Source organism: Caretta caretta, chromosome 3, assembly GCF_965140235.1.
Source record: "Caretta caretta isolate rCarCar2 chromosome 3, rCarCar1.hap1, whole genome shotgun sequence".
Taxonomy (NCBI): domain Eukaryota; kingdom Metazoa; phylum Chordata; order Testudines; family Cheloniidae; genus Caretta; species Caretta caretta.
In genome coordinates this window covers 189,060,631-189,087,269 of record NC_134208.1, presented here as the reverse complement: position 1 = coordinate 189,087,269, position 26,639 = coordinate 189,060,631, and the positions used below count along the sequence as shown (strand labels likewise).

Genomic DNA, 26,639 nt, shown 5'->3' with positions numbered 1-26,639 from the left:
CCTGGAGTGGCGCCGGAATGGTGCTCTTTTTATGACCCTGCCGGCCTGACCCCTCTTCAGTTCCTTCTTGCTGGCAAGTCCAGCAGAGGGGAAGGTTGGGGGGATTGGAATAGATATGAGCAACACATCTTGAAGAACAGCAGTTACAAAAAAGTGAATAACCATTTTTTCTTCTTCGAGTGCTTGCTCATATCAGTTCCAGTTAAGTGACATTCAAGCCTTACCTCAAAGGTGGGATCGGAGTCAAGGTATTGCCGACTGAAGTACCACTCTGCCGAAAGCCACATCATCCCTAGATTGGTGGATGATGGAATAGTGTGATGTGAAAGTATGCACTGAAGACCACGTCGCAGCCCTGCAGATCTCCTGGAGAGATACATGGGCTAGGAAGGCTGTCGACAAAGCCCGAGCCCTCGTGGAATGAGCTGTGATGATGGGTGGAGGAACCTTCGCCAAGTCATAACAAGCGCGGATACACGCTGTGATCCAGGAGGAGATCTGCTGGGAAGAGACTAGCAAACCCTTCATCCACTCTGCTACAGCAACAAACAATTGGGTTGTCTTGCGGAACGGCTTTGTGCAATTGATATAGAAGGTGAGCGCTCTCCTGACATCCAGTGAATGCAGCTGTTGTTCTTGAGGGTTGTTGTGTGGCTTTGGATAGAAGACTGGCAGGAAGATGTCCTGGCTAATATGGAAGTGGGATATCACCTTGGGAAGGAAAGCTGGATGAGGTCTAAGTTGTACCTTGTCTTATGAAAGATAGTGTATGGAGGCTCAGAGGTGAGGGCCCGTAGTTCAGACATGCATCGTGCTGAGGTGATAGCCACCAGAAAAGCAACCTTCCAAGAGAGAGAGAGGAGTGAACAAGAAGCTAACGGCTCGAAGGGAGAGTGAATGAGGCAGGAGAGGACTAGGTTAAGGTCCCAGGATGGGATGGGGGGCTTCATCGGATGATATATCTTTTCCAGTCCTTTCAGGAAATGTCCCACAATGGAGTGCGTGAACACCGAACTCCCGGAGTTGCCTGGGTGAAAAGCCGAGATGGCTGCGAGATGGACCTTGAGAGAACCAAATGCCAGATGCTGGTCTTTCAGGTACAAAAGATAGTCCAGGATACAAGGGATGGGAGCCTGGAGTGGGAGCACCTGCCTTTGGGCGCACCAGCTAGAGAACCTCTTCCATTTCACCCTGTATGTGGCTCTAGTAGACGGCTTGCAGCTCTCCAGAAGTACCTGCCTCACCGGATCTGAACAGGCGAGGTCTGCCTGATTCAGCCATGGATTCTCCAAGCCATGAGGTGGAGAGACTGAAGGTCTGGGTGAAGGAGGTGACTGAGGTTCTGTGTAATGAGGTCAGGAGTGAGAGGTAGCCGTATCAGTACCTGGATCGACAAATTCAAGAGGGTCGGGTACCAGCATTGGCGAGGCCAAGCTGGGGCCACCAGAATGACCCTTGTCCCTGCAGACTTTGAGAAGCACCTTGGGGATGAGTGGGAATGGCGGGAAGGCGTATAGCAGCTGACGACCATGGAATCATGAACGCATCTGCGACTGAGCCTGGGTTGTGACCCCTGAAGGAACAAAAGGTTGGGCGCTTCCTGTTGGCCCGTGTGGTGAACAGGTCGATTTGGGGAAACCCCCAACTGTGGAAGACGGAGTGGATGATGTCTGGGCGATTCGACCACTTGTGCATGAGGAAACTCACAGACTGTCCGCCAGCATGTTCTGAATGCCTGGCAGGTATGAGGCCTGGAGAAGGATGGAGTGGGCTAGGCAAAATTCCCACAGTAGGAAGGCTTCCTGACAGAGAGGAGACGATCAGGCTCCGCCCTGCCTGTTTATATAAAATATGGCCATGGTGTTGTCTGTTGATACCGCTCCATAGTGGCCCTGCAAGTGAATCAGAAAAGCTTGGCAGGGGAGGCAGATTGCCCTGAGTTTTTTGATGTTGATGTGTAGAGCCAGTTCCTCTACCTGCCATAAGCCCTGAGCCGTCAGGCTTCCGAGATGCGCTCCCCAGCCCAAAGGAGACGCATCTGTGACTAAAGTCAAGGTGGGTTGGGGTGGGTGAAAGGGAACTCCTGTGCCTACCATGTGGTGATCCAGGCACCACCGTAGGGAATCGAGAGTGTGCCGAGGGATGGTCAGCACCATGTCCAGACTGTCTCGGCCCGGGCGATACACAGACGCAAGCCATGCTTGCAAGGGTTGGCATCATAACCTGGCGTGTTGAACCACATAAGTGCAGGATGCCATATGGCCTAGCAGCCTGAGACGCTGCCTCGCCATGGTGGTGGGGAAGCTGTAAAGGGTGCTGATTATCTGCGAGAGGGCCATGTGATGTGTCTCTGGCAGGAATGCTCTCGCTTGAGTTGCGTCCAGAACAGCTTCGATGAACTCTATCCTTTGAGTTGGGGTGAGCACCGATTTGTTAATGTTGAGAATGATACCCCGTCATTCGAACATGTCTCTGTCTGCACCTGCGATTCCACCTGCTGACAGGAGAGGCCCTGAAGGAGCCAGTCGTCCAGGTAAGGGTAGACATGCACTTGGTGAAGACACGAGGCGCTGTGCACAGCCCGAATGGGAGGGCTGTGAACTGATATTGCACCGTGTTCACCACAAAGCGGAGGAACCGTCTGTGAGCTGGAGTTGTAGATATGTGAAAATAAGCGTCCTTCATATCAAGGATAACAAACCAGTCTCCCAGTTCTAGGGAAGGGATAATTGTGCTCTGGGAGACCATGCGGAACTTCAAGCTGACTATGAACTTGTTGAGCTCCCGCAGGTCCAGGATGGGCCTGAGGCCCCCCCTTCGCTTTGGGGACGAGAAAGTTTCAGAAACCCTTGCCTTTGAGCTTCTGAGGAACCTCCTCCACTGCTCCTAGAGTGAGGAGAGCCTGGACCCCCTGGACAAGAAGTTGCTCGTGAGAGGGGTCCCTGAAGAGGGACGGGCAAGGGGGATGGGAGGGTGGGATAGAGCAGGATAGAATACCCTGCCTCTACTGTGCAGCGCAGGCACCGGTCCGACGTAATAAGGGACCATGCACAGTAGAAGCAGGATAGACGGTTCAGGAAAGGAGGGTGAATAACTGGGTTGTGGACTGGTAATCCGTCCTCGTGCGCACCTTCAAAAGGGGTGCTTAGGGCCCAAAGGGGGTTTGGATTGTCCCTGGTCTTGCCCAGAGGGAAGATGCGACAGCTTGCGATGAATGTATCTACTTCTCCTGCGAGAGATGTCCTGTCTGGGCGTAGGGGGGAAAGACTGCTGTTGGGTGGTCTGCGACTTAAAGGGCTTTCTCTGGGTGGCCAGAGTGTGCATGCCGAGGGACTTTGTGTTTCGGGAGTCCTTCGGGCTGTGCAGTCTGGAGTTCGTTTGTTCAGCAAATAGGCCCGGGCCATCAAAGGGAAGGTCCTGTAGCGTCTGCTGAACCTCTGGTGGAAGGCCAGAGGATTGGAGCCAGGCATTGCACCTCATTGAAATTCCGGACACCAGAGTACGTGCTGCTGAGTCCACAGCATCAAGGGAGCCTTGGAGGGAAGTCCAGGCGACAGCTTTTCCCTCTTCGTCCGGTGAAATAGAGTGGTGCCAGGGAGAGTGCTTCTGTGGCCCGGGGGACCGGCGGCTCCTGGGTTGGTGTGCCGAGTCCTTCCATGGCACCGCAGACGGCATCGCAGGAGGAGCACTCCTCACCGAGGCACTCGGGGCTGGGTCCTGCTGCGGATGGAGGGCTGACTCCATAAGGAGTTGCTTTAGGCGAATGTCCCTCTCTTTCCTGGTGCAAGGCTTGAAAGCCTTGCAGATTTTGCACTTGTCCGTTTGATGGGCTTCTCCCAGACACTGGAAGCAGGAGTCATGGGAGTCGCCTGTGGGCCTAGGCTTAGCGCAGGAATGACAGGGTTTGAAGCCCTGGGACGGCATGCCCCGAGGCCCTGCGGGGCGTGTGTTGTAGGGGAAGCCCTCCCAAACTGCTAAAGACTACAATTAACAACTAAGTAAGAACTGTTAACTAACAATGGGTATACAGAAATGAGCAGAAGAGCTAGGCATTAGTGGGACATTTGCAAGCAAGAGACCACTGTTCCAACAACTGTCACTGGCAGCAAGAAGAAAGTGAAGTGGGGGGTCAAGCTGGCAGGGTCATATATAGAGTGCCATACCGGTGCCACTCCAGCGGGCTCCACAGCCGGCCAGACAAGTAGCTGCTAGGGAAAAGTTTCCAACAGCCGTGCATGCGATGCACGCACGCACCTAACTGGAATTGATATGAGCAAGCACTCCAACAACAACAACAAGTTACTGCACAAGGTGAATAATCTCACCTTTGTGTAGACAAACGCTTTGTGCTTAAAGAACTTACATCTATTTACCTCTTATAACATTTCCTCGTAAGTAAGTCCCTCATTCCTCCAATTATTTTTCTTCTTGGAACTCTGTGCTTTGCGAATATCTTTCTAGTTTTGAGGTGCCCACAAATTAAAGTGATCTTACCAGAGCCTTATTCAGAGATCTCTCCTTCCTGCTGTCTTGTTTGCTTCTACAGTCCAAATTTTCGCTGGCATTTTTGTTGAATTAACTCAAAAATTTGCTATTCACTATCACCTCCAGGTCTCTTTGCACACTACTGCCTTTGGGGTTCTGCCTTTCATTGAATAAATATTTGAACATTTGTGTGTGTTTGCTTCCCCCTAGTTGTATTAGTTGGGGCTTTTTGGCACACTGCAGGCCAACATAGCTATGCTGGTATAAATATGAGTGGAGACCAGGCCTCGAAAGTTCTGAAAGTTATGGTTTTCAGTTCGCTTTTTTAAAAACATAGGAAATAGTATACTGATCACAGCCTTAATCTTTTTATGTAGTTAAGTCAAGCACTCAAATGTTGGAAATCCCAGAACTAAGGTTGTCCGTGCAGTTTACTTTGGCCCCCTTGCGAGTATGCGTTTCGGTAGTCTTTAATACATGATCACATACTGTTTCTTCTACAATTTTTTACATTACTATTCTGTGCCTCCATTCTCCATCTGTAAAATGGTAATATAATTATTGTAATAGGTGTGTTGTGATGATAAATACGCTAATATTTGTGAAGCACTGAGATACTATAATAATAAGCATAAAGGAAAAAACACTGAGAAAAATTTAGTAATTGTGTAATCAGAGCAAGGTTTGAATGATGTGCAGCAAATAAGGTATGGGGGGGCGTGCACTGAACAAGGATAAAATGAAATATTGAGGAACTGATCATTCAGCAAGCATAATCCATCTTGTGCACTGAATGAGGACAGGGATCCAGTGCAAAAAATAGTTTTTAATTACATCATCGTATAGTATCATAATGCATGTGTATAATTTATCAGGGGAGTGAATTAAGATTGCACGGTAAACCTTAATATATCTAACTTTGGCAAATTAACAACTTGTACCAGTACTAATTATTAGTAATATTGTTGGAGTGCCTTGTAGATATAAATAACATGGAAAGTTATATTCTGTAACAAAAGATTCTCAATTTCACTTTTTTAATGTGAACTGTTTCTGAAAGATTTAACTTCAGCAACATTTCTTATATGTCTACCCTATATATTTTGCATGGTTGGAATGAAAAACTAACAATTAGAGGATGGAGAAATCAGTTTGTTTTGACTGATCAATTTAATTTTGATAGTGAAGTAGGTAGGCTACCAGTAATATACAAGATTAAGTACCTTGCTCTTCCAAGGTATATTTATGAGAGATTTTACCAGAGTTCCACTGTAATTCTGCAAAAGGTTACCAAGAAGCAGATTGTTTGTTTGTATTCTTCGAGTGCTTGCTCATGTCCATTCCCTTGTATGTGTGTATGCACGCCAGTTTTTCCCTCAGTGGTATCTGTAGGGACCAGCTCTGGTGCCCTCTGGAGTGGCACGCATATGCACTGATATAAGGAATGCCGCCAGCTTCCTCATTTCCTCCTCTCCCCCCCTCCCCCCCTCCCTTTTTACCGCCAGTGACAGTGTTGGAACATCTCCTTCCCTTGGCAAGCTTTCCTATCTCAACTGTGCCTAGTAGCGAATTTGTTGTATATAGTTGTTAAAAGTTCTACAGTGTATAGTTCCCTTTGTGTTCAGTTAAAAATAATTAGTTAGTCCCATACGGGACTTAGCCTAGGGATAGGACATGCTCTGGTCTCCAAGCTTCAAACCTTGTGACTGCTGCAAGAAACCCGTGCCAGTCGGTGATCCACATAGAAGCAGCCTGAAGTGTTTAGGGGAAACCCAAGTGAGTGACAAATGTCGCATTTGCAAGAGCTTTCAGTCGCGGACCAAAAAGGAGCGGGACATTCATCTCCAAGCGCTGCTTATGTAGTGTGTCCTTGCACCGGCCTTAGAGCTGACGAGATCAGACTCTGCTCCAAGTACTGCGGCCTCAGTGCGTAGCATGCCTCTGGCACTGACCTCCGACCGGCGCTGATTCCCATCCCTGTTGTGACATAACAGTGGTGAATATGAGGGTGCCAGGGGTGTAATTAGGATATGTTTTGTACAAGGTATGCCTTGTGAGGTGTCATTCTGTAAGTCTTTAGACGTTAATAACTTGTTGGACTGTATGTGCTACCGTCATATGTGAAGTTATGAAGTTTGGCTATGAATGTGTTACTGAAACACAAGGTTGAAAACACCCACAAGCATATGTATAACAATGTTAATGGTTTATTGAGGAAATGCACACAAGCACAAGGAATACCCCGGCAACTGTGTACAACGGAAACCTCTCAGAGATCGCACTACACAATGGGAACTGTTTGACCCCAGGTCACAGCAAAAGAGCTTTCCAGCAAGTGGGAAGAAGATATAAAAAGGGGGACAATGGTACCTCACTCTCCCTACAACAACACATCTGGAAACACCTGAGGGGGAAGGACTGAACTGTGGAGGGTGATAGTTCCAGCCTACAGGAATTGTTAGCCTGTGTATGAAAACCTGGGAAAGCCGAGGTTACTTGTGTCTTAAGAATCTGCCAGCCTGCTTATCACGCAGGGTGAGAATTTGCTAATTCATATCCTACCTATCTAGTGTGTTAAGCTCAGTTTGCGGTTTTGTTTATTTACTAAAGTAATCTGCTTTGATCTGTTTGCTGTCACTTAAAATCTATCCTTTTGTAGATGTTTTTTGTTTTGTCTAAAACCAGTGTGTGGAAATTATAACTTGGGGCAGAAAGGGAGGGGGCAAAATTTATGAGTTTACTCTGTACAGTTCCCTGTGCAGTGCAAGAAGATATAATTTTGGGTTTACACTCCAGAGGGGGTGCAGGGTTTAGCAACTGGGAGATGCCTTAGCTGAGCCTTCCCATGCAGAGCTGATCTCAGCATCTGTGTGAAGCTGCAGCTGGGTGAGTCTGTATCTGTGTGTATGCAGATGAAAGAGCAAGCTTGGCAACTTATCACAGCACCACAATGTGAAAAGGAGCCCAGGCTGGTGGGTCAGGCTGGCTCAGTGGTATCCCAGTTCCAAGTGGCACCCCGGGGAGAGCCTGTCACACCCGGTACCAGCTAAAAAGCAGAGAGAGGCTGGGAAAAGGCATTCTTCTACATCTCGTAAAGGGAAGGAGAGAGCCGGAGGAGAGCAAAGATCTGCGCGGGGCAGCTCTTCTGCTCTGAATGGTGGCCAGGCTCCAGCTCCTGTTGAGCTGTCAAGCTTGCTTCAAGACCCACCCGCCACCCTAGGAAGCGGCAGAGGCACTCGGCACCTGGCGGTGCTGTCCACACCAGAGGCCTTTCAAGCCATTAAGGACATATTGTCCGTTCTGGTGCCACCCATGCTAGCCAGTGAGATGCCCCATTCGAGTGGTAAACCTGCCCTGGGATCTTTCCAGCAGTCTCCATCAGTGTGGCACCGCTTCCTGTCATAGGGGATGCCCTGCCAGCTCTCACCTGAACAGCACTGTCAGCCCCCAGATGCGGGTCAGCTTACCTGCCAGAGTTCCGGCATCAGTCCCTGGACTCTAGGCAGTGTTTCTCAGGGTCCTGGCATTGATTGCCGGCGGTTGGGTGCAGACCTGCAGAGACGCATCACCAGTCCCCTGAGCTGGAAGCATCCAAGTCGGTCTCCCATTCCACGGCACCACTCCGGAGGATCAAGACACCGGTTCCTGGAGCCCCATCACCGGTCTTTGCATCACTTGTATCGATCACCGTTGGCACATCAACAGTTTCCAAGACGTCAATCCCAGTCTATGGAGTGACACCTTTCTCAAAGCGTAAGGCATCGATCGCCGGGGTACCATCGCTGATCCGCTGAACGCTGCCGCCAGTCACCAGAGTTACAGCACCAAGAGCCATCATCCCAGTACAGATCCCCAACAGAGGTCTGTGGAGAGAGCTGACGGAGTCAGGGTACACAGGTGGCCTTGGTACCATCCTGGTCCCCAGACAAGTTTCTCCCACCTCAGGCTCTGACAGTGAGGAGGAGGACCTGCCCGCAGGCTAAGGCCACCCATCTGGGTCATTGGCATTCCCCTCTGGGCCACCAGTGGCCGCACAGCCCCAGGGCCAGTTGCCGGCCCCTGGCAACTATGGATCCTTGTGGGTTTCCCTATCCATTGCAGGGACATCGGTTGATCTTAGGGGCTTCTGAAACACTGTCAGTGACAGTCTCACGCCTGCCCCCGACTCGGATGTGGAGTCGAAGCAAGCTCCCCAGGGACAGCCAGCCTCAGCTGAGGCTCCCCTGGCAGAAGCAGTGGAGTTGGACCTGTTTCCTCCTCATCTGCGCCCGATGAAGCAATAGCGGAGCCTTCTCCCATGGTCCCCTGGTTGTGTTGGCAGCCAATGAGCGCAATAGACCGGGCCAACCGGGATCGAAGCCAAAGAATAAGGAGGCAAAGAGGCTCGATCTCTTTTGTAGAAAGATTTATCCTACCTCCAGCTGACAGTGCCCAAACGTCAGGCCTTGTTTGGCCATTATGGTTTTAATATTTGGCAGTCCATGGCCAAGTTCATGGACTCACTGCCAGAGGAGCCCAGGAAGCAATTCCTGGCTATCCTCACTGAGGGCAAGGCTGTGGCTAGGACAACCCTTCAAGTGGCCTCAAATGTGGCACATTCTGCAGCCCAGACCATGGCTCCGGCCATTTCTATGAAGCATGCGTCCTGGTTGCAGTCATTGGGCCTGTCGGTGGAGGTTCAGTAATCTATCCAGGACCTCCCATTTGATGGCCTGGCACTGTTCTTGGAACAGACGGACAGTAAATTACACAGCCTAAAAGACTCTAGGGCAGGGGTCAGCAACCTTTCAGAAGTCGTGTGCTGAGTCTTCATTTATTCACGCTAATTTAAGGTTTCGCGTAATACTTTTTAACGTTTTTAGAAGGTCTCTTTCTCTATGTCTTTACATACAACAATAGTTTAGTATTATATTAAGTATATATTAAGGTTTTAAAAATGTTTAAGAAGCTTCATTTAAAATTAAATTAAAATTCAGAGCCCCCCAGACCAGTGGCCAGGACCTGGGCAGTGTGAGTGCCACTGAAAATCAGCTCGTGTGCCAACTTTGGCACGCGTGCCATAGGTTGCCTACCCCTGCTTTAGGGCTACCTTGCGCTCCCTAGGACTTTACACGCTGGAGCCTGCAAGGAAACAGTTTAAGCTGCAACAGTCCTACAGGTTCAGGAGCCAACCTCAATCAGAGCCCTTCCACAGGAAGGGCAAGGGCTATAAGCGCTTGGAGGGCCATCAGCCAGCTTCCTCAGCTCACTTGAGCTCTACCCACAACCAACTGGGTAACGAGGTATTTTGAGGATGCACTTGAGGGCGACCTTTCAGCCTGTGTCCTGGATACAGCACCCCTGTTATTTTCCAACTGTTTGTTTGCTTTCCTCCCTGTCTGGGCCTTTATAACATCAGACCAGTGGGTTCTCAGCACAGTAGTAAGGGGATATACTTTCCAATTCATTTCTATACCTTCCTTCCACCATCCTTCCCCATCCCTCTTCAGGGACCCTTCTCATGAGCATCTACCTGTCCAGGAGGTACAAGGCCTCCTGCAGGTGGGAGCCATGAAGGAAGTCCTTTGGCACTGAAGTGGAAAAGGGTTTTACTCCTGCTGTTTTTTAATCCCAAAAGCCAAGTGGGGCCTATGCCCCATCCTCGACCTGCAGAAACTCAACAAATACCTCAGGAAGTTGAAGATCCGCACGGTCTCTCTAGCATCCATCATTCCTTCACTGGATCCTGGAGACTAGTATGCTGCCCTCGATTTGAAGGGCACTTACTTTCACACACATTCCCCAGACACAGAAGGTTCCTGTGATTCCTGGTCAGGACCATGTACTATCAATTCACAGTGCTCCCCTTTGGCCTAGCAATGGCACCAAGTGTGATTACAAAGTGCATGTCAGTAGTGGCGGCCTACCTCAGATATCAGGTTATCGAGATCTACCCATACCTCGACAACTGGCTCATAAAGCGCGCTCCAGAGTCCAGGTCCAGTGCAGCATCGAGACATTGTAAGCTACCTGTCAAGCTCTGAGCCTGTTGATAAAAGAACAAAAATCAACATTGGTTCCTGTTGAAAGGATAGAGTTTATTGGAGCGGTCTTTGACTATCTGAGCCAGAGACCTTCCTACCAGAGGTCAGGTTCAGGGCAATGTTAGATCTGTCTGCCAGCATCACTGCCCACCCGCTCGCCATCAGCATACCACACAACAGAACCACTAACCCAGGAACTTATCCTTGCAACAAAGCCCGTTGCCAATTGTGCCCACATATCTATTCAGGGGACACCATCACAGGGCCTAATAACATCAGCCACACTATCAGAGGCTCGTTCACCTGCACATCCACCAATGTGATATATGCCATCATGTGCCAGCAATGCCCCTCTGCCATGTACATTGGTCAAACTGGACAGTCTCTACGTAAAAGAATAAATGGACACAAATCAGATGTCAAGAATTATAACATTCATAAACCAGTCGGAGAACACTTCAATCTCTCTGGTCACGCAATCACAGACCTGAAGGTCGCTATCTTAAAACAAAAAAACTTCAAATCCAGACTCCAGTGAGAAACTGCTGAATTGGAATTCATTTGCAAATTGGATACTATTAATTTAGGCTTAAATAGAGACTGGGAGTGGCTAAGTCATTATGCAAGGTAGCCTGTTTCCTCTTGTTTTTTCCTACCCCCCCCCCCCAGATGTTCTGGTTTAACTTGGATTTAAACTTGGAGAGTGGTCAGTTTAGATGAGCTATTACCAGCAGGAGAGTGAGTTTGTGTGTGTATGGGGGTGGGGAGGATGTGAGAAAACCTGGATCTATGCAGGAAATAGCCCGACTTGATTATGTAAAGAGTTGTCACTTTGGATGGGCTAGCACCAGCAGGAGAGTGAATTTGTGTGGGGGGGTGGAGGGTGAGAAAACCTGGATTTGTGCTGGAAATGGCCCACCTGTTGATCACTTTAGATAAGCTATTACCAGCAGGACAGTGGGGTGGGAGGAGGTATTGTTTCATATTCTCTGTGTGTGTATAAAGTCTGCTGCAGTTTCCACGGTATACATCTGATGAAGTGAGCTGTAGCTCACGAAAGCTCATGCTCAAATAAATTGGTTAGTCTCTAAGGTGCCACAAGTACTCCTTTTCTTTTTGCGAATACAGACTAACACGGCTGTTCCTCTGAAACCTGTCATTATGCAAGGCACTGCATTTAGCCGTATGGAGTGGAAATCTATCAACTGCATGAAAAAACTTGTACAGATACAGACAGACATCATCTTCCTTTCCAAATGCAAACAGATGGACATCGTACCAAAAGGACTGAAGGTAAAAAATCCATTACAATCTACATACCACACAGACTATGCTGACAGCTTGTGCCTCACGCTCTCAAAGAAACTGCGGAATCACGTGATCAAGATCCTCTACAGCAAACAGGGAAAGATTAAGAATGAGCTCTCAAAAATGAATACTCTCATAAAGAACCAACCTTCCACACAAACTTCCTCGTGGCTGGATTTTACTAAAACTAGACAAGCCATTTACAACGCACACTTTGCTTCTCTACAAAAGAAAAAGGACACTAAACTTTCTAAACTACTACATGCTACAAGGGGCCACAGCAATGGTTCCCTCACCCCACCTAGCAATATTGTTAACCTATCCAACTATACTCTCAGCCCAGCAGAAGCAGCTGTTCTATCTCGGGGCCTCTCCTTCTGCCCCTCCACCCCCACGAACATGATACAGTTCTGTGGTGACCTAGAATCCTATTTTCGACGTCTCCGTCTCAAGGAATATTTCCAAAATACCTCTGAACAACATACTAATCCACAGAGGTCTCCCTGCCAACACTACAGAAAGAGGGATTCTAGATGGACTCCTCCTGAAGGTCGAAACAGCAGACTGGACTTCTACATAGAGTGCTTCCGCCGACGTGCACGGGCTGAAATTGTGGAAAAGCAGCATCACTTGCCCCATAACCTCAGCCATGCGGAACGCAATGCCATCCACAGCCTCAGAAACAACTCTGACATCATAATCAAAAAGGCTGACAAAGGAGGTGCTGTTGTCATCATGAATAGGTCGGAATATGAACAAGAGGCTGCTCGGCAGCTCTCCAACACGAGTTTCTACAAGCCATTACCCTATGATCCCACTGAGAGTTACCAAAAGCAACTACAGCATTTGCTCAAGAAACTTCCTGAAAAAGCACAAGATCAAATCCGCACAGACACACCCCTGGAACACACCCGACCTGGGATATTCTATCTACTACCCAAGATCCATAAACCTGGAAATCCTGGGCGCCCCATCATCTCAGGCATTGGCACCCTGACAGCAGGATTGTCTGGCTATGTAGACTCCCTCCTCAGGCCCTACGCTACCAGCACTCCCAGCTACCTTCGAGACACCACTGACTTCCTGAGGAAACTTCAATCCATCGGTGATCTTCCTGATAACACCATCCTGGCTACTATGGATGTAGAAGCCCTCTACACCAACATTCCACACAAAGATGGACTACAAGCCGTCAAGAACACTATCCCCGATAATGTCACGGCTAACCTGGTGGCTGAACTTTGTGACTTTGTCCTTACCCATAACTATTTCACATTTGGGGACAATGTATACCTTCAGATCAGCGGCACTGCTATGGGTACCCGCATGGCCCCACAGTATGCCAACATTTTTATGGCTGATTTAGAACAACGCTTCCTCAGCTCTTGTCCCCTAAAGCCCCTACTCTACTTGCGCTATATTGATGACATCTTCATCATCTGGACCCATGGAAAAGAAGCCCTTGAGGAATTCCACCATGATTTCAACAATTTCCATCCCACCACCAACCTCAGCCTGGTCCAGTCCACACAAGAGATCCACTTCCTGGACACTACAGTGCTAATAAACAATGGCCACATAAACACCACCCTATACCGGAAACCTACTGACCGCTATTCCTACCTGCATGCCTCCAGCTTTCACCCTGACCACACCACACGATCCATCGTCTACAGCCAAGCTCTGCGATACAACCGCATTTGCTCCAACCCCTCAGACAGAGACAAACACCTACCAGATCTCTGTCAAGCTTTCTTACAACTACAGTACCCACCTGCAGAAGTAAAGAAACAGATTGATAGAGCCAGAAGAGTTCCCAGAAGTTACCTACTACAGGACAGGCCTAACAAAGAAAATAACAGAACGCCACTAGCGGTCACCTTCAGCCCCCAACTAAAACCCCTCCAACGCATTATTAAGGATCTACAACCTATCCTAAAGGATGACCCAACACTCTCACAAGTCTTGGGAGACAGGCCAGTCCTTGCCTACAGACAGCCCCGCAACCTGAAGCAAATACTCACCAACAACCACATACCACACAACAGAACCACTAACCCAGGAACTTATCCTTGCAACAAAGCCCGTTGCCAATTGTGCCCACATATCTATTCAGGGGACACCATCACAGGGCCTAATAACATCAGCCACACTATCAGAGGCTCGTTCACCTGCACATCCACCAATGTGATATATGCCATCATGTGCCAGCAATGCCCCTCTGCCATGTACATTGGTCAAACTGGACAGTCTCTACGTAAAAGAATAAATGGACACAAATCAGATGTCAAGAATTATAACATTCATAAACCAGTCGGAGAACACTTCAATCTCTCTGGTCACGCAATCACAGACCTGAAGGTCGCTATCTTAAAACAAAAAAACTTCAAATCCAGACTCCAGCGAGAAACTGCTGAATTGGAATTCATTTGCAAATTGGATACTATTAATTTAGGCTTAAATAGAGACTGGGAGTGGCTAAGTCATTATGCAAGGTAGCCTGTTTCCTCTTGTTTTTTCCTCCCCCTCCCTCCCCCCAGATGTTCTGGTTTAACTTGGATTTAAACTTGGAGAGTGGTCAGTTTAGATGAGCTATTACCAGCAGGAGAGTGAGTTTGTGTGTGTATGGGGGTGGGGAGGGATGTGAGAAAACCTGGATCTATGCAGGAAATAGCCCGACTTGATTATGTAAAGAGTTGTCACTTTGGATGGGCTAGCACCAGCAGGAGAGTGAATTTGTGTGGGGGGGTGGAGGGTGAGAAAACCTGGATTTGTGCTGGAAATGGCCCGCCTGTTGATCACTTTAGATAAGCTATTACCAGCAGGACAGTGGGGTGGGAGGAGGTATTGTTTCATATTCTCTGTGTGTATATAAAGTCTGCTGCAGTTTCCACGGTATACATCTGATGAAGTGAGCTGTAGCTCACGAAAGCTCATGCTCAAATAAATTGGTTAGTCTCTAAGGTGCCACAAGTACTCCTTTTCTTTTTGCGAATACAGACTAACACGGCTGTTCCTCTGAAACCAACCTTGAATGGTGAATACATCTCGGTATGCAGGGGCTACGATATCATCGTAGGGTATCATCTCTGTGAATGCAGGGGCTACGATCAAGAGCTCACGCTTAATTTAAACGTCAGGGAGCTCAGACCCATCTGTCTAGCTTGTGTGGTGTTCTTTCCCCACTTACGCGGTCGGGTAGCGCAGGTGTTGACAGACAACATGGCCTCCATGTTCAATGTCAACAGATGGGGTAGGGGAAGGGCAGGAGCTTGTTCGTCAGCTCTGGGCCAGGAAACCCTTTGCTTTTGGGAATTCTGCATCTGATATGTGATCCACCTGGAAGCCTTGCACCTCCCCAGCATCCAGAACACACTGGCAGATCGCCTCAGCAGGTCCTTTTCTCATCACGAGTGGTCCCGCCACTGGGAGGTTATCAGGATGCTCTTCCAGAAGTGGTGAGCTCCTCGAGTAGACCTGTCCACCACCAGACAGAATAGAAAGTGTCATCAGTTCTACTCCCTGCAAGGCCTCAGCAGAGGCTCTTTCTGACGCCTTTCTCCTGCCTTGGTCAGGAGACCTGATGTACGCCTTCCTGCCAATCCCACTCATCAGAAAAGTTCTCTTAAAAATAAGAGGGACAAGGCACAGGACATTGATTTGCCCCAGCATGGCCTCGCCAGCATTGGTTTGGCATGCTCATGGACCTGGCTGTAGCAGCCCCGTGGGTGCTTCCCAGCCGCCCAGACCTGCTCTCGCAGGATCACAGTCAGCTGCTGCACCCGAACCAAATCTCACTCCACCTCACAGCATGGATGCTGCATGGTTGAATCCAGAGGAGCAAGCCTGCTCTAGTCAGGTACAGCAAGTTCCCTTGGAGAGCAGGAAGCCCTCCACCAGAGCAACTTACCTGGCAAAGTGGAAGCATTTATCCTGCTGGAGCAGGGTATCTCTGCAAATCAGTCATCTCTGCCGTCCATTCTGGATTACCTGCTTCACTTAAAGCACCAGGGCCTCACCTTCTCTTAGATCAAGGTTTATCTGGTAGCTATATCAGCCTTTCACCCTCGTCTCGAGGGTAGATCAATATTCTCACATGACATGACTATTAGGTTCCTGAAAGGCCTTGAAAGCCTCTTTCAGGTGGTCCGGGACTGGGACCCCGTCTCCCAATGGGACCTCAACCTGGTCCTCTCCAGGCTCATGGGCCTGCCCTCCGAGCATTTGGCTTCTTGTTGTGGAAGGTCACATTCCTTGTAGCTATTACCTTAGTGAGACGAGTGTCTGAGATTAGAGCTCTTACTTCGGAGCCCCCGTACACCATGTTCTACGAGGACAAGGTTCAGCTGCAGCCCCACCCAACCTTTCTGCCAATAGTGGTATCGCACTTCCATGTCAACTAGGATATTTTTCTTCTGGTGTTCTGTCCAAAGGCTCACTCGACCAGCGAGGAGAGGTGTCTGCATACCCTAGATGTCAGGCATTGCACTGGCTTTCTACTTAGAGCGCACCAACCCCTTCCGTAGATTGACTCAGCTCTGTATTGTGATAGCCGACAAGATTAAGGGTCTGGTGTCCTCACAGATGATTTCAATCTGGATCACCATGTGCATCCGTATCTGTTACGAGATAGCGCCCCCTCCAATAGCAAAGGCTCATTCGAGAAGGGTGCAAGCTTCTTTGGCTGCTTTCCTGGCACAAGTCCCTATCCAGGACGTATGCAGGGCTGCAACGTTGTCCTCTGTGCACAGGTTCATGTCTCATTATGCCATCAGTCAGCAGTCCAGAAATGGCTTTGGCAGAGTTGTGTTGCTATCGACACTTCCATGAACTCCGACCTGCCTCTGTTGGTACTGCTTGGGAGTCACCTACAAAGTAATAGACATGAGCAAGCACTCAAAGAAGAAAAGATGGTTACCTTCCGTAACTGTTGTTGTTTAAGATGTGTTGCTCATGTCCATTCCATGTCCACTCCTTCCCCTCTGTCAGAGTTCCGTCAGGAAGGAACTGAGGGAGTGGGGTTCCGGCAGCGCTCCTTACACTGGTGCATACACGTGCCACTCCAGAGGGCGCCAGAGCCGGTATCCTACGGGATACCACTGAGGGAAAAACTTCTGGCACCAGTGCATTTGACAAGCAAGCATGCCTACAATGGAATGGACATGAACTACACATCTCGAAGAACAACAGTTACGGAAGGTAACAGTCTTTTATTTGACCTCATGAGCAAGCACCTTGTTGGCACAGCCCAAAATAGCATCAGTAGCACTGTTTTAAAAGAACAGTGGTCAAAAATAAACTGGTTAATGAAGTATAAAGGAGTGATACTTTTTCATGGTTGCATGACAAAGTAGTATGATGGATTTAAATAGATATAGATATAGATAGGCATACAGAAAAAGCCATTTGGCAACATCAATGAAGCATACAAATAAGATCAAATGAACAGAGCATTAAAAAAAAAAACAACACCAAAGGGGAAGAATTTAACTATCTTTTTAAGGAACATCATTGAAAAATTACAATTAGAATTAAAATTAATTGGATTTTAAAATTTATCTGTGGGTTGTAATCCCTTGATGTTTCTTTTTTCTACTGAAATCGTTTGAATTCCCCAAAGATAAAGATAGCAATGATTATTAGAGGATTTATCTGTGTATGATGTAGGAAAATGTTTAAAAAAAAATCAAAATGGAAAGCAACTGTTGCAAGTACAAGAAAATTATGCTATTAATTTAAGTGTCATCAGAGCACAAAAGATCACATTCCAGGACTATATGAAAATTATTAAAATACTGGAAATAATAGTACTTAAGATGAAGATATTATACTCTTAGATCTGGTTAAGTGACTGACATTATTATATCACTTCAGGTATTATAAAAGTAACAAAATGCTTTTAAAGATAATAAGCGTTACATTTTGAGATTGGCAGTATCCACACTTTTCTGCTTAAGTGCTTTCCTACTTTAATATAATTTAATAACAGCAGAAAAAACTCCAACATTTTATTTCCAACTTATACCTTTTCTTTTTACAATATTTTCTCAGATACAAAAAACAAAAATAATATGCGCCAAGAAAATATTCAGCAACCCCCATCATTTTGCTTCCTTTTGTCCAGCTGACAGAGGGAAAAAAATGGTAGATAAAAGTTACAATAAATAGATTTTCTATATAATATATTCCTAAAAGGAATATTTTTGTAAATAGTTATCACTATTTGTTAATTTGATTTTTTCTGTGAGACCCCAAGAACTTCCAGGCCAAAATGATATGTGAGATTTAAAATCATGTGACCTTTGTTACATATTATTGTCTTCCAAAATACATAATCCCTCATCCTCCATCTAGGGACACCTTTAGCATCACTGTTCTTTTCTCCATTTACTCCTCCTCCTTCCCTTGTTTCCCCCATCCACTTCTATTGTGTCAATAACCATCCCATCCAGATGATTCCCAAATCTACCTCCAAAGTATTCCCCTCTCTTCAGTCTCAAAAGTGCCAGTGCCTCTCTAAATTTGAGATGGCAGCAGGGTATCCCAGAGAAGTAAGTCTCTACACAGCAAAGAAAACCTGCGGCTGGCCTGTGCCAGCTGACTCGGGCTCACAGGGCTTGGGCTGTGGGGCTGTTTCATTGCTGTGTAGACTTCCTGGCTTGGGATCACCCCACCCCGCAGGTTCATAGAGCCTGGGCTCAAGCCCGAGCTCAGAAGTCTGCACAGCAATGTGTAGCTCACAGCCCAAGGCTCATGGGCCAGCCACGGGTTTTTCTTTGCTGTGTAGACATACCCTATATCTTTCTACTTGATCCTTTTCCGATAGTCTCTCTCTAATTTCTTTGACAACTTTTGCTATTTTTCCTGGCTCCTAGGCTTGCAAGCTCATTCTCATCTTTGACTCCCCCCCCCTTCTTTCCCCATATCCAGTCACCATGTAGGTTTCTTTACTTCCTCTTTTAATATAGACAAAGTACATCTCTCACTCTTGATCGCTACTCCAAAATTTTTATCCATGCCTTGATTCTCTCATACGGACTTTTGGAACCTTCTGCTCTCTGACTTGCCTATCTCTTTCCCTCTTTCACTTCTTCCCTCTTTGTATTATATCCCAGTCATCTTAGTGGGTCAGCCAAAGTGGAGATACAGAGACCAGCTTTGCATTTATCTAGTATGTGTTATATATAATTTCGCAAGATAAATACTTTCATTAGAATGATTGCACTTGGAGATGTAAAAAAAAGAAAAAATTCTGCATTTTGTGTCTGAAATCCTACCCAGACTGGAAATAGAAGAGCCATTTTTTTAAACTATTTAATTAAAATTCGCTAAATAATCTACGAAGGTTTTTTTTCCTAATGGACTGTTGATCAACATTATTAAATCCTTATGAAGAAATAGTTCTTCTCAGAGCCAAATTTATTTTTATAAAGTTGTCTAGGATCAAAACTACTATAGCAATATCTATTTGACTGAAACAAATATAAAAAAATGTGTTGAAAATGCATATGTTATTTGGAAATGCAGTTGTATAATTTAATTTACTAATTGGAAGAGTTTAAGGGTGTAAACTCTTAAAATCAACTGGAATTACTGTAGATTTAATTTTTTATCAATCTTTTGAAATTAAATATTTAAACGTTTACATTCTCATTGAAGGGATTGAGGGCTGAATTCTCCGGTCTGTTAAGCAGTGGAAATTGAATCTGCTATGCCTCTTCTGCAACTTTAATTTACCCAGGACTAGATAACTAAACATCACTCCCTTTCTCACAGACACAAACAGTGGAGAATTGAGACCTGAAACCATACTAGCAGGTCAGACTTTTTAAAAGGAAATAATTCCTTCTAGAAATCACATTTTGGGATTGAAATAAGCAATTTTCTGGCCACACAATTGTTTTTGAGACACAAAGGATGCCTTTTATATTAAATCCATCTACAAAAGACTCTGACTACTGTTTGACTCTGAATAAAATCTTTTGAAAAGTTTAGTTTGGAGTGGGAATCGCTGCATAGGAGTCAAGAAGGCAAACTCATAAATTAACAGCAGATTATACTGAATTTTACTCACTCCTTACTTAGAATGCAGTTGTTATGAATATGTAATAAAAATACTTCCAGGTCTTAACATTGATTTCTGAAATTAATATTAGGTTTGAGAATGGCTACCAACTTCAAGAATGCTATACCTTAGATACATCAGAATATACCAAAAATGTATTAGAAAATTTAACAGTACTTTTTGAGTACATTAAAGTTATCAGTAGTTAATATTTGTGTGGACCATTAACAAATCAAAAAAAGCATTTTGAGTACTAACAGGAAAAATGTTGACCCTAGCACACTGCAGTGTATTTTACAGCGGGTTTTGTGCTAGATTTAAAAACTTTGAAATGCTGTCATTTTTTAAAAAGATCATTCTATATTGCTATTGGTAGAGTGCCATGTAACTTGTTAAAATTTTCTTTTTTCTTAGAGCTCCTTAATAGACATTTATAATCAGTTCTTGGCAGCATTAGAATCACTGAAAGAATTCTGGAATGCTATGGATGAAATTGATGAGAAGACTTGGGTACTTGAGCCAGAAAACCCCACACGGAGTGCCACAATGAGAAGAATTGCAATAGGTAGGAAAACAGGAGAAGGAATGAAGTATTTTTTTTTAAACAGAAGTGAAGTTGATTTTTTTGCTTTACTTAATAGAGAACAAGGAATAGGAAAAGAAAGGTTACACTTAAAAAAAAAAAAACTATTACTTGTTGTATAAAAACTAACCTGAGGCAGAATATTGAATTTTTTGGGGAGAAAGTATAATTTTGTATTTTTAGTTTTACATTTAAAGTTCTGATATAAATATTTATAAATTACAAACACAAGTGTTGATGAATTCAAAACTGAGGACACATTTGTGATAATCCTATAAAAGAGATATTTCAGTATAGGATTTTTAAATAGATTGTGTATAAAATGGATGTCCATTATAGAACAGAAGAAAAATTAGTTTACTTTTTAAAAGTTATTCACTACTAATTGTAATGTCAGAAAACTAAATTTTGTAATACATTTTAGGTTGTACTGTAAATATTTTTTTAATATGAAACTGTTTTTGGAAGGATGAAAGAACTGGAAATGCAGCTGTGGGAGAGGGGAAGAGGATAACAGCTGTGGGTTAAAAGGAAAAAAACAGAAGGTGGAGAGAAGATAAAAGGCATGGAATAAACTATAACTATATTAAATAATACAAAATATACCTGAATTAAGACTAAAGCACTCTGTGGCTCATCATCAGAATACATGGAATTACAGCCTTAATATGTAAAGAGTACCTTAGTTATTTGAAAAGTAGGCACTTACCACTGTCCGCAGTCAAAAATAGAGAAAAAATGTATCTTCGGAATGAGGACTCCGATTTTTAGCTTAGCATTTGTATAATTATATACTGCGATGTTGTTCAACTTCAGTCACAAGTGCCAGAAGTCTGATGATACATGATAGAACAAAAATAAAACAAATTTAAGTTCCTGAAAGTTGGAGGAATATTAACTAGCTGCAAAGTAGGGAAACAACAGAAGTAGGCAGTACCCACTCTGAGACTGCAGCTTTATGCAAACAACTGTTGAGCTGATGGCTGAAATGATAGGTCACTCTTTCCCCTACTTGACAGCCCAGAGACTGCAGTGAGTCTGCTTTTGTGTAGCCAGCTCCTCTCCCTTCCAGTCCGGTTGGGCCCTCTCCCCTGCCTTTTCCTGATTCCTGAGAGTATGTCTATGCTGCAGTAAAACACCTGCAGCTGGCCTGTGTCAACTGACTTGGGTTTCAGGGCTAAAAAACTGCAGTGTAAATGTTTGGGCTCTGGCTGGAGCTGGGACTCTGGCACCCTCCCCACTTGCGGTTTATCAGAGGACTTTAACTCACTGCCTAGATAAAACTTGTTTATGCTGAACTAAAATTTGTAGTCATGAACACCATCAGTTCAGGAAAGCAGACTTCGACTCCCTCAGGGAACGGATGGCCAGGATCCCCTGGCGGACTAACTTGAAGGGGAAAGGAGTCCAGGAGAGCTGGCTGTATTTCAAGGAATCCCTGTTGAGGTTACAGGGACAAACCATCCCAATGAGTCGAAAGAATAGTAAATATGGCAGGCGACCAGCTTGGCTTAATGGTGAAATCCTAGCGGATCTTAAACATAAAAAAGAAGCTTACAAGAAGTGGAAGGTTGGACATATGACCAGGGAAGAGTATAAAAATATTGCTCGGGCATGTAGGAATGATATCAGGAGGGCCAAATCGCACCTGGAGCTGCAGCTAGCAAGAGATGTCAAGAGTAACAAGAAGGGTTTCTTCAGGTATGTTGGCAACAAGAAGAAAGCCAAGGAAAGTGTGGGCCCCTTACTGAATGAGGGAGGCAACCTAGTGACAGAGGATGTGGAAAAAGCTAATGTACTCAATGCTTTTTTTGCCTCTGTTTTCACTAACAAGGTCAGCTCCCAGACTGCTGCGCTGGGCATCACAAAATGGGGAAGAGATGGCCAGCCCTCTGTGGAGATAGAGGTGGTTAGGGACTATTTAGAAAAGCTGGACGTGCACAAGTCCATGGGGCCGTACGAGTTGCATCCGAGAGTGCTGAAGGAATTGGCGGCTGTGATTGCAGAGCCATTGGCCATTATCTTTGAAAACTCGTGGCGAACGGGGGAAGTCCCGGATGACTGGAAAAAGGCTAATGTAGTGCCAATCTTTAAAAAAGGGAAGAAGGAGGATCCAGGGAACTACAGGCCAGTCAGCCTCACCTCAGTCCCTGGAAAAATCATGGAGCAGGTCCTCAAAGAATCAATCCTGAAGCACTTGCATGAGAGGAAAGTGATCAGGAACAGCCAGCATGGATTCACCAAGGGAAGGTCATGCCTGACTAATCTAATTGCCTTTTATGATGAGATTACTGGTTCTGTGGATGAAGGGAAAGCAGTGGATGTATTGTATCTTGACTTTAGCAAAGCTTTTGACACGGTCTCCCACAGTATTCTTGTCAGCAAGTTAAAGAAGTATGGGCTGGATGAATGCACTATAAGGTGGGTAGAAAGCTGGCTAGATTGTCGGGCTCAACGGGTAGTGATCAATGGCTCCATGTCTAGTTGGCAGCCGGTATCAAGTGGAGTGCCCCAAGGGTCAGTCCTGGGGCCGGTTTTGTTCAATATCTTCATAAATGATCTGGAGGATGGTGTGGATTGCACTCTCAGCAAATTTGCGGATGATACTAAACTGGGAGGAGTGGTAGATACGCTGGAGGGGAGGGATAGGATACAGAAGGACCTAGACAAATTGGAGGATTGGGCCAAAAGAAATCTGATGAGGTTCAATAAGGATAAGTGCAGGGTCCTGCACTTAGGATGGAAGAATCCAATGCACCGCTACAGACTAGGGACCGAATGGCTAGGCAGCAGTTCTGCGGAAAAGGACCTAGGGGTGACAGTGGACGAGAAGCTGGATATGAGTCAGCAGTGTGCCCTTGTTGCCAAGAAGGCCAATGGCATTTTGGGATGTATAAGTAGGGGCATAGCGAGCAGATGGAGGGACGTGATCGTCCCCCTCTATTCGACATTGGTGAGGCCTCATCTGGAGTGTCCAGTTTTGGGCCCCACACTACAAGAAGGATGTGGATAAATTGGAGAGAGTCCAGCGAAGGGCAACAAAAATGATTAGGGGTCTAGAACACATGACTTATGAGAAGAGGCTGAGGGAGCTGGGATTGTTTAACCTGCAGAAGAGAAGAATGAGGGGGGATTTGATAGCTGCTTTCAACTACCTGAAAGGGGGTTCCAAAGAGGATGGCTCTAGACTGTTCTCAATGGTAGCAGATGACAGAACGGGGAGTAATGGTCTCAAGTTGCAGTGGGGGAGGTTTAGATTGGATATTAGGAAAAACTTTTTCACTAAGAGGGTGGTGAAACACTGGAATGCGTTACCTAGGGAGGTGGTAGAATCTCCTTCCTTAGAGGTTTTTAAGGTCAGGCTTGACAAAGCCCTGGCTGGGATGATTTAACTGGGAATTGGTCCTGCTTCGAGCAGGGGGTTGGACTAGATGACCTTCAGGGGTCCCTTCCAACCCTGATATTCTATGATTCTATGATTCAGAATTCTAAGCCAAATAGCTTACTTTAGCCATCTAAAAGCTGTAACAATGTTCATAAAACTACAGGTGTGCTCAAAACAACTCATTTGAAAAACATAAGTACTTTCTCTATTTGCGGTTATAAAGGAAAGCTTTACACCTTCCATTTAAAATGCATTCTCTCTCATTTCAGGAAACAATGTTTCCATAAACTTAGAGGTAGATCCCAGGCACCCAACTATGCTTCCTGAGTGTTACTTTCTTGGAGCAGACCACGGTAAGGTCTTTCATATACGAAATTTCATATACAAACTCATTTCTCAATCTTAGAAGCTAGGTCTGTTTTGACTTGTACCAGTAACTGCTTACAGACTTTTAAGGTAAACTTAATTTAGTGGTTTCAGGTCTGTCTTGTATTTAAGCAAAGTTTAAAATGTCAAAAAAGAAAAGGAGTACTTCTCCTTTTCTTTTTGCGGATACAGACTAACACGGCTGCTACTCTGAAACCTTTAAAATGTCAGTATCTCTTGCATATACTTACACAAAACAATACAAGAGTGAATTCACGGCATGCTGTTGTGCACTGTTAATGTGTTAAAGTCTGGCAAATTAAAATGCCACAAATTGAAGAATACTTTAAAAATACAAAAAGAAAAGGAGTACTTGTGGCACCTTAGAGACTAACCAATTTATTTGAGCATAAGCTTTCATGATCTACAGATCACTTCATCGGATGTAGGAAGTACTCCTTTTCTTTTTGTGAATACAGACTAACACGGCTGCTACTCTGAAACCTTTAAAAATACAGTTATGAGAAAAGTGACTAACTTGACAACTTATTTTTCTCCTGTAGGCACTGTAGAAGTCATTCAGCTGTAGGAGAGTAGCTAGATTGAGTTTTAGCTATTACACAGTCAATAGAATTGTTAATTACATTCTCCTGTCCTGACTTTTCCCACATTATATATGGGGATGATACACAAGCTGTTTTTCCCCCAGCTTGATTGTCTGATACCACGCTGAGTTTGCAAGGATAACAAAAACACAAAACACTTAATTCTTTTAAGTTCTGATTGAGTAAATGTATTCTGTTACTGAGAGAAGGGTGGAACCCTACAATATTTTTTTAGTCCTTTTCCTGCAGAATCACAATTCAGGAGATGCCCTGTGTCCTGCAGAGAATTATTCTGAAAGATAATTATCTGACCACATCTATGATTATTTTGCTTGTTTTTTTTGTTTTTTATAAATAATCCACTGTAAATTCCTTAATGTCTTTCCCTCGATTTTCTATAGCTCCTGGCCATGAGGGGCAATCATACCTTTGGTGTACAATGTCCCAAAACTTAGTGCTATTATCATTATATATGACTTTTCAAATATGATAACTGCGAGCCAGATTTGTAAATGTATTAAGATGCCTAGTGGGATTTCAAATGCATTGGCACCTATCTGCATATTTAGGTGTCTAAATACCTTTAAAAAATCTAGTTGTAAGTGCTGAAATGCGGGGGAAGTCTCTTCCTGTGAGTAATGTAAATATGTGTAACTTTGTAGTGGTAAATCCTTTGAGAACGAAGCTGAACAACAACATGCACTTGTGGTAAGTGTTTTCACTAATACAACTTTAGTTTAAAATCTGCATTTTGCAGTTCCATGTGTTAAAGTCTCTTTCCTCTACTTGCAGGGATCCAGATATCACCCTATTACAAAATTTGAAAGAAGTTTTAGAAACTGATTTTCCTTCTCGTGCTGTGCTAGAAAAGACTGTAAGTGTAGTTTTTTGTTGATGCTCAGTCTTTATTTCTGAATACTATAGGCCGATGAAAATTAAATTGTCACCTTATAACTGCCAGCAAAAATAAGAGTCGGAAAGGATGTAATTGGATTAGTAATTTGTACAAAAGGCTTCTGAACATCAAGCAACAATTGTTCGCTTATTAACAAATAGTAATAAGTACACACTTTCCTATGGTCTCCACAGCATTAAGGTGATTAATTACAGGCATCAACATTAAAAGGGGAGGAGAAAGTTCCATAGTACTAATAGGGTGGAAAATCCAAACATTCTGTTATGGATATTGATGATTTAGAACTCTAATTATGGAGGTAGATCTGCCTAGAGGGGCAAGAGGCCATCCAAATAATGGTGCTGCATCTTCGAGTAGTGTCCCTGTGGGTGCTCCTCTGTCGGCGTGCTTGTGTTCCTGTGCTGCTGATCGGACAACTTTGGTAGCAGTCAGTTTCACCCACGCATGCGCTGCTCCCCTCCTGCCACAAGGCTAGTCAGCATGCGTGGGCAGTGCCTCTTCAATTCCTTCTCAATCGTCCTTGGCTAGAAACAGAACTAGAGCTGTCCATTCATGGATTGTTAACTCTCTTAGAATTGCTAATTTTAGCTTCTTTTGAAGCCCTTTTTCTTTCTTTGCTTCATTACATTTTATTTTGGCCATTGCCTAGAAGAAAAGAAAAGGACTTTGTCTTTTGTTGCCCCCCTGTCGGGGGGGCCTGGACAAGGATATGCCTGGTTCTCTGGGCTTCAAAAAGTGCCTCAGGTACAAGGGATCTATCCCAGTTACCGATGGACATTCGCAGTGCATTTGCTGTCTGGGGAGAGAAACACATTCCACAGAAATGTCCAGCAACTGAAGCCCACATCCAGGAAGGACAGAGAACTGGGGCTCAAATTCCTACTCATGGAGTCAGTCCTTTAA

The 26,639-nt window shown here is 45.2% G+C and overlaps 1 protein-coding gene across 3 annotated transcripts in view; it reads left to right on the top strand.

The window, feature by feature from the left end:
• The window catches only part of FANCL (FA complementation group L), a 91,893-nt gene that overhangs the window by 49,437 nt on the left and 15,817 nt on the right, over nt 1-26,639 (top strand). For all 3 annotated transcript variants that reach the window (XR_007355627.2, XM_048842814.2, XM_048842811.2), the window contains 4 exons: nt 20,296-20,446; nt 24,119-24,202; nt 25,483-25,528; nt 25,613-25,694. Coding sequence is in view for 2 of the 3 variants with exons in the window: in XM_048842814.2 (XP_048698771.1) it covers nt 20,296-20,446; nt 24,119-24,202; nt 25,483-25,528; nt 25,613-25,694 (363 nt within the window). In the remaining variant the exon portion in view is untranslated. The remainder of the gene's footprint in view (nt 1-20,295; nt 20,447-24,118; nt 24,203-25,482; nt 25,529-25,612; nt 25,695-26,639) is intronic.